Genomic DNA, 13,728 nt, shown 5'->3' with positions numbered 1-13,728 from the left:
GGTGCAGGGCATGCTCTGCTCTGAGAAGAAAGCCAGGCTGTCGAATATTCTTTCAGAGCAGACGTTGCACACATGCATTCAACCAGAGGAGGCTACTTTGCCAAAGGGATGGTGGTTATTTCTGAATAGTATTACACATTTTTTTCTCTTCCGAGTTTTCGAATTTTTTCTACAATATTTTAATAATCACGCACATGTAATAAATACGGTTTGCTTTTCTTTTTTAAAGCAAGATGAGGAGATTTAGTTTGGGGTGAAGATCCCTAGGAGGCTGTTTACGAAGTTTCTGGGCTCTACCCTGAGGGAGGGTGAGGTGGGGAGGCACAGTTAGAAGAAGGAGAATCTCAAAGAGCAACCAAAGGGTGACCTGGCCACTGGCCACTGCCCTCTGGCTAGAAGCTCCTCTTCCCACTCCTTCTCCTGGAGCCAAACACTCAGCACCTCTGGGGAATTCGGAGTGAATCCAGCACCTGCCTGCCGGCACTTATCTCTTTGCTCTGCTCTCTTTATCTCTTTCTCCCAGGGAGGGGCCTGGGAAGCAAGCTCAAGCCCATTTTACAGCATGGAAAGGGGCCCATGCAGGCCAAGTGACTCATGAGGGCCGGAGAAATGCACCTGATGTCCCCACCTCTTCAAAATTGAAGGTCCAGGTGCTGGGGTTGAGGGGCCCAGGTAGGTTGGACAGGTGAGGAGTAGGGAATTCCAGCTCTGCCCCCCTCCCCGCCCCCCAGCACAGCTGGCTGGGCTGCCTCCCATCTTGGCACTACCTGCACATCATCATCTGCGCGGAGGGGGCAGGATGGTGGAGGCTTTACTCAACTGGTCCTTCTACTGTGTTGCACCGACTTTGGGGCTCCCCTCTGGGGTCCCGGCAAATCTGCTCATGGCTCCAGTTGCACACACACTCACCCACCACACACCTTAGTTCCCTTAGAGCGTTGGTTTAGCAGAGGACAGGCTTGGCCACCGAGATGCCTGGGTTTGAAGCCCAGCTCCACCCGTTCCTTACTGGGTGACCCCCTTCTCCCACAGGCAAATTACCTCTCCTCCAGGGAGGCTTTCTCCTGTGCAAAGGGAGCATAATTAATGCGACAGCGCAGGTAAAGTACCTCACACAGGTGCCTGGTGCCCCCACATTGGGCAGGGCAGAGACTCTGCCCCGTACCGTCTGTGATGGGGCTGTGGCGGTTCATGGGGCACCTCTGGCACCCATGACTCTCCCCTGAGCTGCCACACATCAGCCTTCATAATCCTGCCCCAAAGTTGCAGGGCAGATCCCTTACCAAGGGCAGGGGCAGCCTTAAAGAGGGGACCAGGGTAGTAGGTGCCACCTGATAGACAAACAAAATCACCCACAAAGTGTTCTGGCCAAAAACTAACCATAAACCCAACCAGGCTTCTTGCACGTAACAGTGATTTGGGGAAATTACGGGGGAATGGAGGAGTGTGCTAAACACACCATGAGGATACAATCCATAAACTCCAGACTGTAGGAATATCTATGGGACAAACCACCCGGTTTCTTCCACAAATATGTTTCAGGGGAAAATAAATGCAATAAAGGAAGAGGACAGAGTTTGAGCCTCATTGTCAATGTCCCTGAGGCTCCCAGCAGCAACGATCTCCGGACCCCAGGTCATGGCAGGGGTTGCCTGGCCAGCTGCCCCACTTTTCCATGTATCTGACCTGCCCCATGTGCAGGGCACTCCTAGCCTCCTTATAACAAAAGAGGCCGGGGGCTTCACTTTGGAGGCCATGGCAGCGGGCTGTCCCAAAACCGAGCCACAGGGCTCATGTGGGGGGCTGGAGGCAGCTTAGCGACCTTGGGTGAGTGAAGGCCAAGGTTATAACCCCTGCCCTGGGAGGGTCTGCTGGGAGAAACAGCATAAAGCACTGTAGAAAGCATGGGTTATTAGGATTGGGAACCCTCCTTTCATCCCTCATCTTGGTCACACCTCGCCCCACTCCCTAGCACTTCCAGGTCCCTAACCTTTCCCTGGGGAGTGCACCTGCCCTTCCTCAGGGCTTCTTGTGAGCCATTACAGTGCTGTGCCATAGGACCGTTTTGTAGCCAGGATGCTGCCTGTAGAGGAAGCTTACAAGACAGGCTCAGAACTGACAGCCGGGGGCTGGAAGCAGGCCACATCCAACCCACACGTGTGTTTTGTTTGGCTTGCAAAGTATTTTTAAATTTTTGAGCCAACAGTAAAAGGTCAGGTGATTTCACATAAAAATCCACATTTGTGGCTTCTCCCATAACTTCAGACAATCCGGCCACATGGGGTCTGTGTTCCCGAGTAACAGGAGGCTGGGTGGGAGCTGACCGGCAGCTGTCTCCTTTGGGCAGGGCTTGTGCTTGTGGGCTTGCCATGGACCCCACCAGGCCTTCCATCACTCCCTGACTTGGAGGGCCCCTGAGCAGCCACCTCCAGTTAAAGGGAGGGGGTACTGTGGCCAGACCTCTGGAGGCCCCTTCTCCTTCCTGCTTCCAACCCATTGGTCCCCCAGACCATGGCAGCCCGAGGGGTCTTGACCCTTCAAAGGTGCCACTACCCTCTACCCTCAGGGCAAAAGGCCAACTGCTCAGTATGACCCCGGCTTGCATCTCGGGGTCCTCTCTCACCTCGCCCAGCCAGGTACCTCGTGCCATCCCATCTTCTACCTGGCCTGAGCTTCCAACCTGCCACCCACCCCTTGCCCAGCACATGAGGGGTGATTCAGGATTCGTAAGTGCTGCTTCAGCCATCGTTCAAATCAAGACCCAGCTCTGCCTTTGCATAGGGTCCTAGGGAATGGGGTTTGGACCCAGCTGCATTGCTGGGAAGGTCTCAGAGCCAGAACTGGGCTCAAGACAATGTCCAGGCAGCCACAGGCCTGGCCCATCACCTCCTTCAAACTGGGCTTGGCCAAGGCCACAGAGGGCGCTGATGGCCTGGTGAGCAATAGCAGCTGGCTACCCAGACTCAGGTCAGGTGTAGGTGGAAGACCTTTCACCTCTCTCTGGGCAGGTGGAGGTCCCCATCTGTCCTTTGTGGTCTATATTTAGAGCCCGGGGAGGACATGAAGAGGGTGTAGCCTGGCCAGGTTCCTGGGTCACTTCCTGATAGCAACGTCACCATTCCTGGCCTGCCTGGCTCCTGGGCTGGCCTTCTGTGGGCGAGTGAGCACACACCTTGGCAGGAGGTGATACACCTGGGCCGGGAGCGTAGGCCGAACCCCACCTCCTCTGTTGCTGAGTTCCTGGGAACCTCCAGGAGCCTCCTTCTCTTCCTCCTCCTCCTTGGGGGGGAAGGGGTTTTCCCATGGGGCAGGAGGGTGTGCTAGGAGTTGGTCAGGAGGCAGAAAATGAAGCATCCAAACTTCTAGGAGACTATCCTGGGTGGAGGGATGTGACATCATCATCACCCCTAATCTCTGATCTCACAGGGCGTTACCATCCTGGGGCAACTAGAACAAAATACATCAACGCCTGGAGCCATGGAAACAGCCCAGGACTGACATGCCAAGGGTTCTGGATCAGCCTTGAACTTGCTCTGGGGGCTTCCTTATCCTCCTCTGGAAGTGGGCGCTCACCACCCCTGACACCAACTCCCAGGGTGTTGGGGGCCACCCAGAGGAGCACAGTGATAAACGCTGTCCAACACCGTGGGGAGCGGGGGCCACTCTGACAATGGTCCCCCCACTCCTAGAGTGCTCCTTGTCCAATACCCCAGGCTGCCCGTCTACCATGTGATGCCTGGAGGTGAAGGGAGGGGAGGATAAAGAAGCAGAAGGGGACACAAATAGGTAGAAATGCAAAAGAGCCTGAAAACACAGAGCACAATGGAGAGAGGGCAGCAGGAGAGGCAAACAGAGTCGGAGGCTGGGGTCCCGTTCTTCGCAGGGCCCGGGTCCAAGCAGCACCGGGCACAGGTGGCCGAGGAAGAGGCCTATAGGTTTGGGAAGCTCTCTCTTAAGAGCTGAGGCCTAGGGCAGCCCAGGTGGCTCAGCGGTTTAACACCGCCTTCAGCCCAGGGTGTGATCCTGGTCGGGTCCCATGTCAGGCTCCCTGCTTGTAGCTTGCTTCGCTCTCTGTCTGTCTGTCTCTCTCATAAATAAATAAAATCTTAAAAAAAAAAAAAAAAAAAAAAAGAGCTGGGGCCTAGGGATGCTTCTCTCTCTGCCTGTGTCTCTGGGTCTCTCATGAAATAAATAAATCTTAAAAAAAAAAAAAAAAAGATCTGGGCCTAGATTTGTGTTCAGGTCCCTGCTCTGCATCTTCCTGGCCTCAACTTCTCCACCAGGAGGATGGGGTGATACTAAGCATGCCATCGCCTGGCTCTCAGGAGAGCAGATGATAAAACAATGCACAGAAGCCCTTGGAAATTTGAGAAGCGCCATAGGAATAGGAGCTGCTAGGACAACACCTGGCTACCTGGCAGTAGCCGCCCAGGTAAGGGGCAGGTGGACAGGCCAGCCTGGGTGGGTGCACATGGCCACCACTGGTTGTGCCCCCTCCTCTCGTATCCAGACTGGGGGTGGAGATTCCCAGTGGCTTCCAGCCAGGCTCCTTCAACCAGTTCTGAGGGAGGGGAGGCGGTCAGGGCAACCACCTCCTGGGCCCGGGCGGGCCCTGGCTGTGACCCACCCGGCCTCCTGGCAGAGGCACCGGTTGCCCTGGAAACTTACCTCGGTGGCTGCCGCTGGCACAGGTGCCAGCCAAGGTGTGGGGCTTCGGAGGGTGGTGCGGCGGGTGGTGGCCCAGCGCCTGGCGGTCACCACAGAGACACAGGCAAAGAATACCCAGCCCTTCCTCACCCTGGGCTCAGTGGACCCGGCTTCCCGGGCCATGGTGGCACGGGAGCCAGGCAGGGGTTGGGCTCCTACCCTCTGCCAGTCTGTCGGTCTGTCTGCCTGTCTGCCCTGTGGCGTGGAGCACCCAAGTGCCTAGGCCTGGTGTCACCCGCATGGCTGTCATACCTGCTCCCATGATGGGCAGGGCAGGAATTCCCGCTTGTGCCAGGCCATGGGCCAACCAAGGCTGTGCAGATGGAGCTCTGTCCTGAGGTAGGCCTGCAGCTCCTGCTCACACTGGCTCCTCTTGGGGTGGGCCCAGTTGTCTCTTTCAATACCCCAAAGCCCCAACCCCATTCCCCCTGCCTGCAGGGAACTCATCACCCAGAGTCAGAAAGGTGATGGGTAGGGGCACGTGGGTAGCTCAGTGGTTGAGTGTCTGCCTTTGGCTCAGGTTGTGATCCTGGAGTCCTGCGATTGAGTCCCACATCAGGCTCCCTGCATGGAGCCTGCTTCTCCCTCTACCTGTGTCTCTGCCTCTCTCTCTGTCTCTCTCATAAATAAATAAATAAAATCTTAACAAAGGAAAGAAATAAAAGAAAAGAAAGGTGGTGGGTACAAGTCACTGACATCAAAACAAGGCTCAGCCAGTAGGGCCACCGGGCAGGTGTGAGCCCAGCTAGGGGCTACTGGGGGAGCACAGGTGACCCACGCTTAATCCAGCTACTGCTTCATTCCCAGCACTGTGTGCTCGAGCTCCTCTGCCCTGGCACCCAGGCACAGGATCTCATTTTAAACTCCAAGGACTAACTGAGGGTTGCCAACTGTTTATTCTACTAAGTAGAGTAGTATAACACCAAAAACAAACAAACAAACAAACATCAAAACCATCACTCCAGAAAAGACACCACCAAAGGTAACTAGGAGGATGTAGCATCAGAAATACCGTTCATTTAGGAGTCGTTAAATGGATACATCAGCTTTAAGAAAAGCTAACAACCTTGTGCCCATTTTGCTGCAAACCACTGACGGGTCCAATACACCCATCTGACAAATGGAAAAACCAAGGCCCAAGGGGAGCAGGGACTTGCCCGAGGTCTCACAGGGAAAAGCCAGGCTTGCATCTGTCTGCAGCTCTGCAGAGCCCACAGATACTCCTTCCACCAGTGTTCAGAGCCCAGACCCCCAAACCCAGAGGTCCTAGGGCAAAGATAGAGGCCGAGTCGCTTCCTTACCCTGCTGGGACCCTGGCTGGGTGGACGTCCTGTGCCTGGCTGCCAGGGGGCTGCGGGGGCTGAGAGCAAAGAGGGCGTCACAGGGGTCCTGGAGCTGGCCTGCAGGCACATCAGGTCCCACAGCTGTGGCGGGGTGGCTGGGGCCCAGCATGCCACCCTGACACAGAGCCCCACCAGCACTTGCTCTACCTCTCGGAGTTTCACATCCTCTTCCGGTGGCTTTGTGGGATGCGGGGGACCCGGCTGAGCGGGCTGCTCCGAACTCAGGAGCCAAGACCTGGTTCCTGTCCCCACCCAGCCCTGCCTCCCCGTGGGACCTGCAGGTTCCTCTTCTCTCGGAGCCTCGGTTTCCTGATCTGTTATGGATGTGGGGGTGGGTGGGAGAGAGACGGAGGCTTGCAAACATGAATTCTTCCCAAGCCCTGACTTCATTGCCTCTCTTGACTAAATTCTGGAATTCTGATCACTGGGCCCCAGAGGTCATTTCTTTTATGGAAGAAAGAATCTCTGTGGGTGCACATTGGAAATCTCTGGGATGTGGGCATCTAGGGGTGGGGGGCTGGGTGGTTCCAAGTGGAACAAGACCCCCGTGCCACCCTTGTGCCTCCAGCCAGAGACCGGCTCCTCTGCACCAAAATCCCTCCAACAGCTTCTGTCCTGCCCAAGTTGTCCCTGTTGCCTGCTGGCTGGCACCCCCCTAAGCTCGCCTCTACGCAGGCAGCCCCTACTGATTCTCCTCCGGCCACCATGGCCTCCTGCTCACGGTAATACTTAAATTAACCCTGACCTTTGAGAAATAGCAGAGGCGACTGGGCTCTGAATCAGCCTGCTCTGAGACCCTGGGCCACTGGCTTAACATTACTTACTGATTCGGTTTCCTCATCTGTAAAACGGGCACAAGGGTGCCTGGGGATTCGGCAAGAGCTCAGGAGGGGCCTGGCTGGTGGCTGGCACCCAAGGGATGTTCAGTCTGATCATTCCCGCAGTCACAAGCCTGCTCTAGTGCCTGGCACATAATAAACACTCAAGGGATGTTGGTGGCTACTGTTGCTGGGCTCCATGTCCAAGAACAAGCTCCAAATGGCAATCTGAGGCCTGTCCAGTGCTAGCGTGGGCCCTGCAACTGGGTCCCAGTGGATAACTCAGAAATGTTTGTCTACAAGGCTGCAAGGCAGCCCTGGCCCCCAGGAAAGGGGGGTCCAAGAGGGCTGGCAGAGGCGCCAGGTCAGGTCCGCTGCTCCACAGCAGGCACTCCCCACCCCTAAGGCCAAGGTCAGTAGAGCGCCAAGGAGGGAGATAGCCCGGGAGCACGCAGGCTGTTCACAACCTCAGCCATTCAGCCCTGGGCTGTGGCTTCCTGGCTGTGGGACCTCGGGCACTGCTTGATGCAGTCTGGCTGCCCTCTGTGTGTGCCAGCGAGTTTTGAGGGGCATTAGATGAAATGAGGGGCTGGGAGGGCCTTTCCTGAGGCTTGGCCTCCTCATCTCAAGGTGGGTCCCCGGCCTCAGTGCTGTGGGAAGGGTCAGTGGATGGGAAAGTACTTCCAACTGGGTGAGTCCATTTGGGGGTGCGGGAGAGCTTTAAGAGGTCCGTGGAGGAAGCCTGCGTTATGGGTGGGGTGGTGTAGGGAGCCCAGCAGGTGTATCTGTGCATTAATGTCTCTGATTCCATAAGCATTTATTGAGCGCTTCCCAGGTACCAGGCTCCTTGCAAAGCACCACATCTCTTTCTGTAGCTCTCCAGTGTCAAACAAGGCTCTGTGCTCTTCTCCAGAGATTCCCCCAGCCGGTCACACCTGTTACCCTGCCCTTCCCCCAGGCCAGCCTTCCAACACAGGTCAGCCTGGCCTGAGGACCCAGCCTGGATCTATTTCTTTGGGAGCCAGGCCACCAGGGCAGGGCTTACCAGGAAGGCCCAGGCGGCAGGAGACCAGCTGCCAGCAAGAAAAGCGGGAGCCCTGAGGAGGCGGGGCGTGTCCACCCCTCCTCCCAGCCAAGAGGGGGAGAGCAGAGGCGCCTTTGTTCCCTGCCAGTCTGGTGTCACCACATGGTGCACCGCATCACTGTCACCGCCTGGGACGAAAGGCCAGCCACAGAAAGCCAGGGCTCTGGGGGCTGGGGACTGTTAGGGGCATTCCACCTGCACTCCTACCACGTTGCCACCTCCTGGGGCTGGGCCCACTGAAGACAGAAGCACCCACAAACGTTTCTCATGCACCCATTGTGCACAGAGCTCTGTGTGGACTCTGCATCGGGGAACCTTCACACCATCGCTGAGATGCTTGTCCCAGGATGCGAGGTCTTGTGACCTGCCCAGTCCTCGGCCCTGCCGACTATACCAGATGGCCCTAGGATAATGCACCTGGCCAGCCACACACAAGCCCAGACATAGCAAAACCCCACTCCGGAACATACATGCATGCGCAGGCATGCTGCTACTCCCCGCCACCCAGACCCAAGCTGTTTGGCAGGGGAGGGATTCCTGGGTGGGCCTGATGCATTCCACATCTGGGGGGTTCCTCTCACCCTTTGTGGGCTCCTGGGGGCAGGCCCTAGTGGGTGCAAAGCACATTGTTTATAAACACTACATGGCTGTCGCTAGGAGCTGTGACTCAGAGCCAGAGTAGTGACTCTTTTCGAAGCTGTTTACCTGGCACAACATCCTGTCCAGGAAGCAGATAGGAGAGGCTTGGCTGGCTCCAGCTCCTCCTTCCTGCAGCCTCCTGACCTGACTTGGGGTCCCGCCGGAGGAGGCGTGGGACAGCCCAGCTCCCTCCTCCCCTCATCTCTGGGGACCTGTGGCCCCTCATCACAAAGTCACTGCCAGCCTGGCTCTGATAGGTCAGGTGACACTACAGCCTTGCACATGAGAGAGACCAGCCCTCAGAGCTGGGAAAAGGGCTCAGAAGCAGGGTACATCTACTCTGGCTCCCCTTCCTCTTCAGCTAGTGAGAGGCCCAGGACCCAGTGCACTGCAAACACCTACTGCCCTACAGCCAAAGGCAAAAGCATGCCCATGCCTAGAAGCCCAGGAAGCAAAAGTGGCTCCTGACCCCCTCTTGGCCCCTGGAGCCCAGCCTGGCTCTGCCTTTGACGCTCCTTGATGGGGGGCAAAGCACTTTTCCATGTAGCATCTGTCAGACAGATGCAGCCCTAGTGATCACCTCTGTTGTAAAACTGAGAAGACCAAGGCCCAGTGAGAGCAAACCACTTGCCCAAGGATGTACAGTGGGTCAGTTTCAAGGCCAGGTGCACACCTTGGCCTGTTGACCCCTAATGCAGCTCAATGTCCTCTACTCTGCCCCGGGTTAAAGATCACACGTGGATTTGTTCCTGGCAGCACAGGTGGGCTTGGGGCTGCCGGGTCCCTGCCAGCAGGGTGGGTGGTCTGCCCCCCGTATGAGGCCCAGCTTGGGATTCCAACTTAGATTCCCCCCGGAACTCTGCCCCTCTAATACAGGGTCTAAGCTGGAGTCGGGGACCTCCCCCGCCTCAACATTTCTACCATTCACTGATGTGCCAGTATAGATATGATTTGAGTTCACGATGCATGAGGCAGAAGTACAGGTGATCTCAGGGACAGGAGCTTGGGGACCCATCAAACTCACCCAGTCATACAGGAGTCTGGCTTAGAGGCTGGTGCTCTCAGCTCTTTACCTTAAGGGCAGAAGGTGATTCTATCCTCGCAGTGCCCCTCTGTGGGCAGGGGACCTCTGCCTTCATAGAAGAGCTGAGAGGGGCCAGAGGAAAGCCATGAGGAGACCCGGACACCCCTCAGATGGTGGAGTCACAAGAAACACCTGCCAGGAGAGCTGGCATGGAGAAAGGTAAGGAAGGGCTAGTTATTTTGGCAGCTGAGGCTTGGCCCTCCTCCAGGCAGAACAGTAACCCAGCGGTAGGTGGGTGGGCTGCTCCAGCTGCTGATTCACCCACCGCCCAGGGCTCCCCTCTGCTGGCTGCCCGCTGGCCAGCCCTTTCTTACCAGCCCACTGAGTCACACAGGTTGCCAAGAAGCTGAGGATCCGAGAATTGAGGCCCTGCCCCAGCTGCTCTGGCTTGGCTCCACACCCAGCAGGATCCAGCACGGCCAGGAGCACCACCAGCCCCCCTCCCATGGCAGTCGGCAGTGGAGGACAGCTCCCTGCCCCTTTGGGCCTGCCCCCAGGCCCATCTCAACAAGGAGCCTAACATCTAACCTTCAGGATTAGAGCTGGGGCTCTGGGTAGCCAGAGCCCAGGTTCAATCCCCCCATCCTGCTGTTTGCTGACCCTTCTCCTCCTGGCTTACACATGGGGGTGGCCTCTGCCTCCAAAAGATTGAAATATTGGATGGAAGAGCTGAGGATAGGACCCGGCATAGGCCACATGTTCAAAAAAACATTACCCTGAAGTAGCCTAGGATGCTCTGAGTCAGGAATAGCTGATACTTAGTAAAATGCAATAGAAAGTCCTCCCGGCAAAGTCAAACTGCCACAAAACAGTTTCAATTTATCCCACATCCCTGAGGACCAGTAGTAGTCTGTGGCACACCATCGCAGGGCATGGCAGCCCCAGGGCACAACCAGAGCATCTGTGCTCAGCGCCCCCGAGAGTGACTGAGCCCTTGCTCAGGGTCAGGCTGGGTGCAAGTGCCGGTGTTACACCAGGGAGCAAGACAGGCCCAAGTTGCCTCTGGTCCTGGGGTATAAGAAGTAAGATGTATGTTGGAAGATGAGTATGTCACAGAAGAAAAAACAGAATTGGGTAAAAGGGTTTGAGCATTCTGGGCCATTTGATAGGGTGGGCGAGCTAGAAAGCACCATGCAGGGGTAGACTCTAGAAGGGGGTTAATGAAGCAATTCACAGAATGTGGGCTGGCTCTGTAAGCCCCTCCCCCACTGGGCTCTAAGCTCCCTGGGGGCAGCAGCCACATCTGTCCTGCTTACCCCTCATACCCAAGAGCCAGAATGATGCCTGGCCCATGACGCATCCTCATAACTGCTAACGGGTAGGCGGATGACTATACCGCTCGCGTATGTACACGTACCCTCGTAGGAGCAGAAAGAGCGCTGGCTGTTAAAACCAGTGTGTTTTCAGTTCTTCCCTCTTTTTAAAAATTGGAAGGGGTGTAAGCTCCTTGAGAGCAGGCGGGGACTCTGTTCCCTGATGTATCGATGCCTGTAGCCAGTGCCTGGCTCTCAACAAATACCCGGATGCCCAAGTAAATAACCTCGATGGTCCAGACACTTCCTCCAGTGTCAAAGTTCCTGGATTTGGAAATATTCAGAGTTTGGGGCTAAAGAGTGGCTTGTGAAGAGATCACCAGGAAAGCTTCCTGGAGGAGGCAGCAAGGCTGGAGAGGAGCCCGAGGGATGGCAAGGAGGAAGGGCACAGGAAGGGCAAGGCCTCTCTGCCAACCTGCTGTTCGAGTGCTTTCCAGAGAGGGAGGCTAGGAGCAGAGCCTGGAGGCAAGCCAGGCTTTCTGGGAAGCAGGAGCCAGGAGGTTCCCAGAAGCCAGCCTGCCATGAGATTGTCAGGGTGGGGAGGCAGGCAGGCAGGCAGTTCGGCTCTGGTTCAACCTGGGGTTTTTTTTCTGCTTCTGAAATTCCTGGCACAATCATAGTTCTTGCGGAATGGGTCTCTGCTCATCGGGTAAGTAGAGGTTGCTGGGCTGTGGTCTGGCCTGTGTGAGAAGCCTGCCCCTGTAGTACAGGCAGGGCTGGCTGAGGTGGGGTGGGTAAGGGGGAGCCCAGCCCACAGTCAAGCCCCTGTGCCCGGCAGGGCCTGGTCACTTGGGGCTTCAGGACTGGGGGGAGTTGGGACAAATGGGCCCTTGTGGTGAGGAGGCCACCCGCCGTGCCAGGGACACTGTGTGCCCGGTGCCACCACCCGCCCGCTGCCTACATGCAGGGGGCCCGGGGCCTGGGAAGCAGGGCTACCCTTTCAGAGGGGGACCTCCTGAGCTGCCCTAGCCTCTAGAAGGGAGCCGGGGCTGCAGCTGGCTGCCGGGAGGTGGTGGGGCTGGTGCCTGCCGTCCTCTTTCCTACAGTCTTTCCGCAAGGAAGTTTCCCTAGGCCGGAGGAGACAGGGAGGATGGGGGCAGGGTCTCGGGGCTAAGCAACGATTTCAGAGGCACAGCCTCTGTACCCCCACCCCCTGACCCTTTGCCAAGCCCATGACTTTGCTCCTTCCTTGGTTTCTCCTCCTTGGGCAAGGTCCCTGGGCCTCTCCCTTCTGCCTCCACCTGCTTCTACATGGGAGATGTGATGAAGAAGGCCCGGCACCAGTTGGACGCCCCTGCCAGGGACCCCTCCAAGGGCTGTACAGATCTCCACACCACCATCAGGCACAGTGCTGAGCGCTTGAAAGCCTCCCCAACCTTGTGAGCTGTGCACACTTAATAACCCCCTTTCACAGACGAGCTACCTGCTACGGAGATGTTGAGGGGGCACGGACACGACTTGGGCCAGGCGCTTTGAAAAAGCAAGGTGCAAACATGCGCACACCTATACACACCACTGCTGGCACAGGAACACATGTGTGCACTCTCATGCCATATGTGCATGACTCCCCCCACCCCCATGCTGTAATCAGCCATGTGTTTCCACTCGCAGCACACGACTCCCTTCACACGCAGGCTCACTCGGCCACCGCTGGGCTCATCATGCACACCGGTGGCACAAGACGACGCACGTGGTCACATATTCACTCAAAAGTGCACGGTCACCCAAAGGCTGCCCTGCGTCCCCAGACCCAGTGCGCATGCTCCCTCAGGGCCCGCCCCATGCCTGCTTCTGGCAGGGCTGGTGAGAAGGGAAGGAGAAGGATGTATGTGCTTTGTGCAAGGATTTCCTGGCCCCACATGGCTGTAAAGGAAACTCCTTGACATACTTCAGATTTGCAATCCTCTGGTGCCGGGGGGAGGAGAGGGGGGCAGGCAGGTGACACTGCCAGCCCAGCCCTCCCACGATGGGCACTGCCTGCTTACCCTCAACTCACCTTGCTGTGGAGCCCACGGCCGTCCCCTGTCCAGTGCCTCAGGCCAGGTGGACCGCCTCACCCTGAGCCAGTAGAGGGCCAAAGGGCACCCCCAGGCAACTTCCTGGGCAGTATACACCCAGCACACCCTAGAACTCTGGCCTCGGGGAGGAAGGCGATCCAGGTGGGGCTCGCCTTCAGGTGTGGCCTGGCAATCTACTCAGCTTCTCTGGTCCCCCATGTCCCCTCCTAGAAAAACATATGGGTTCAGCTCAGGGCCAGCCCCCAGCTCCCCAAGGGCAGTCGACACTGCCTGCCTTCACAGCTGGTGGACCACACCACCATCTGCCTTCCTTGGAGGGGAACATACATTTCCTGCCACCTGCAGAGGGCTTGCAGGTGAAGGTCCCAGGTACTCCAGGAACGGTTCACACACCTTGACATCCATGAGTCCACAGGTGAGGCAGCCAAGGCAGAGGAGTTGAAGTAACTACCTGACTGGGCTCCTCGCCGCCACCCCCCAAGCCCAGCCCAGCCCAGCCCAGCCAGGTGCAGTGAGTGGAGCAAGAATCTGGCAGATTCAGTTTAGGTGGAGGCAGCTCCCAGGGCTTCAACATCTGGTCCTCCCCACGCATCCTTGCCCTCCCAGTTTTGACCTGCACCTTTACAGGTAAAGGACCTCCTGGAACGGAGGCCTGCACTCCGCAGGATCCCAAGGGGGCAGGGGCTAGGCTTCCGGACTCAGCCCCTCACCGGCCAGGACCA

At 57.2% G+C, this 13,728-nt stretch overlaps 1 protein-coding gene across 6 annotated transcripts in view; it reads right to left on the bottom strand.

Annotated features, from left to right (window-relative positions):
* RALGDS (ral guanine nucleotide dissociation stimulator) overlaps positions 1-13,728 on the bottom strand; it is a 41,710-nt gene that overhangs the window by 21,756 nt on the left and 6,226 nt on the right. The window contains exon 1 of one of the 6 annotated variants that reach the window (XM_038548881.1): positions 9,665-9,745. The exons of 1 other annotated variant lie outside the window; for it this stretch is intronic. In XM_038548881.1, the coding sequence (XP_038404809.1) occupies positions 9,665-9,730 (66 nt within the window). In that variant the 5' untranslated portion in view covers positions 9,731-9,745. Of the gene's footprint in view, positions 1-4,668; positions 4,878-6,008; positions 6,151-9,664; positions 9,746-13,728 lie in introns of those variants that run through there. 4 more of the 6 variants (XM_038548875.1, XM_038548876.1, XM_038548878.1 and 1 more) reach the window with 4 other exon arrangements.

The sequence above is a fragment of the Canis lupus genome, chromosome 9, assembly GCF_011100685.1.
Source record: "Canis lupus familiaris isolate Mischka breed German Shepherd chromosome 9, alternate assembly UU_Cfam_GSD_1.0, whole genome shotgun sequence".
Classification (NCBI taxonomy): domain Eukaryota; kingdom Metazoa; phylum Chordata; class Mammalia; order Carnivora; family Canidae; genus Canis; species Canis lupus.
This window is presented reverse-complemented; position numbering and strand designations above follow the sequence as displayed.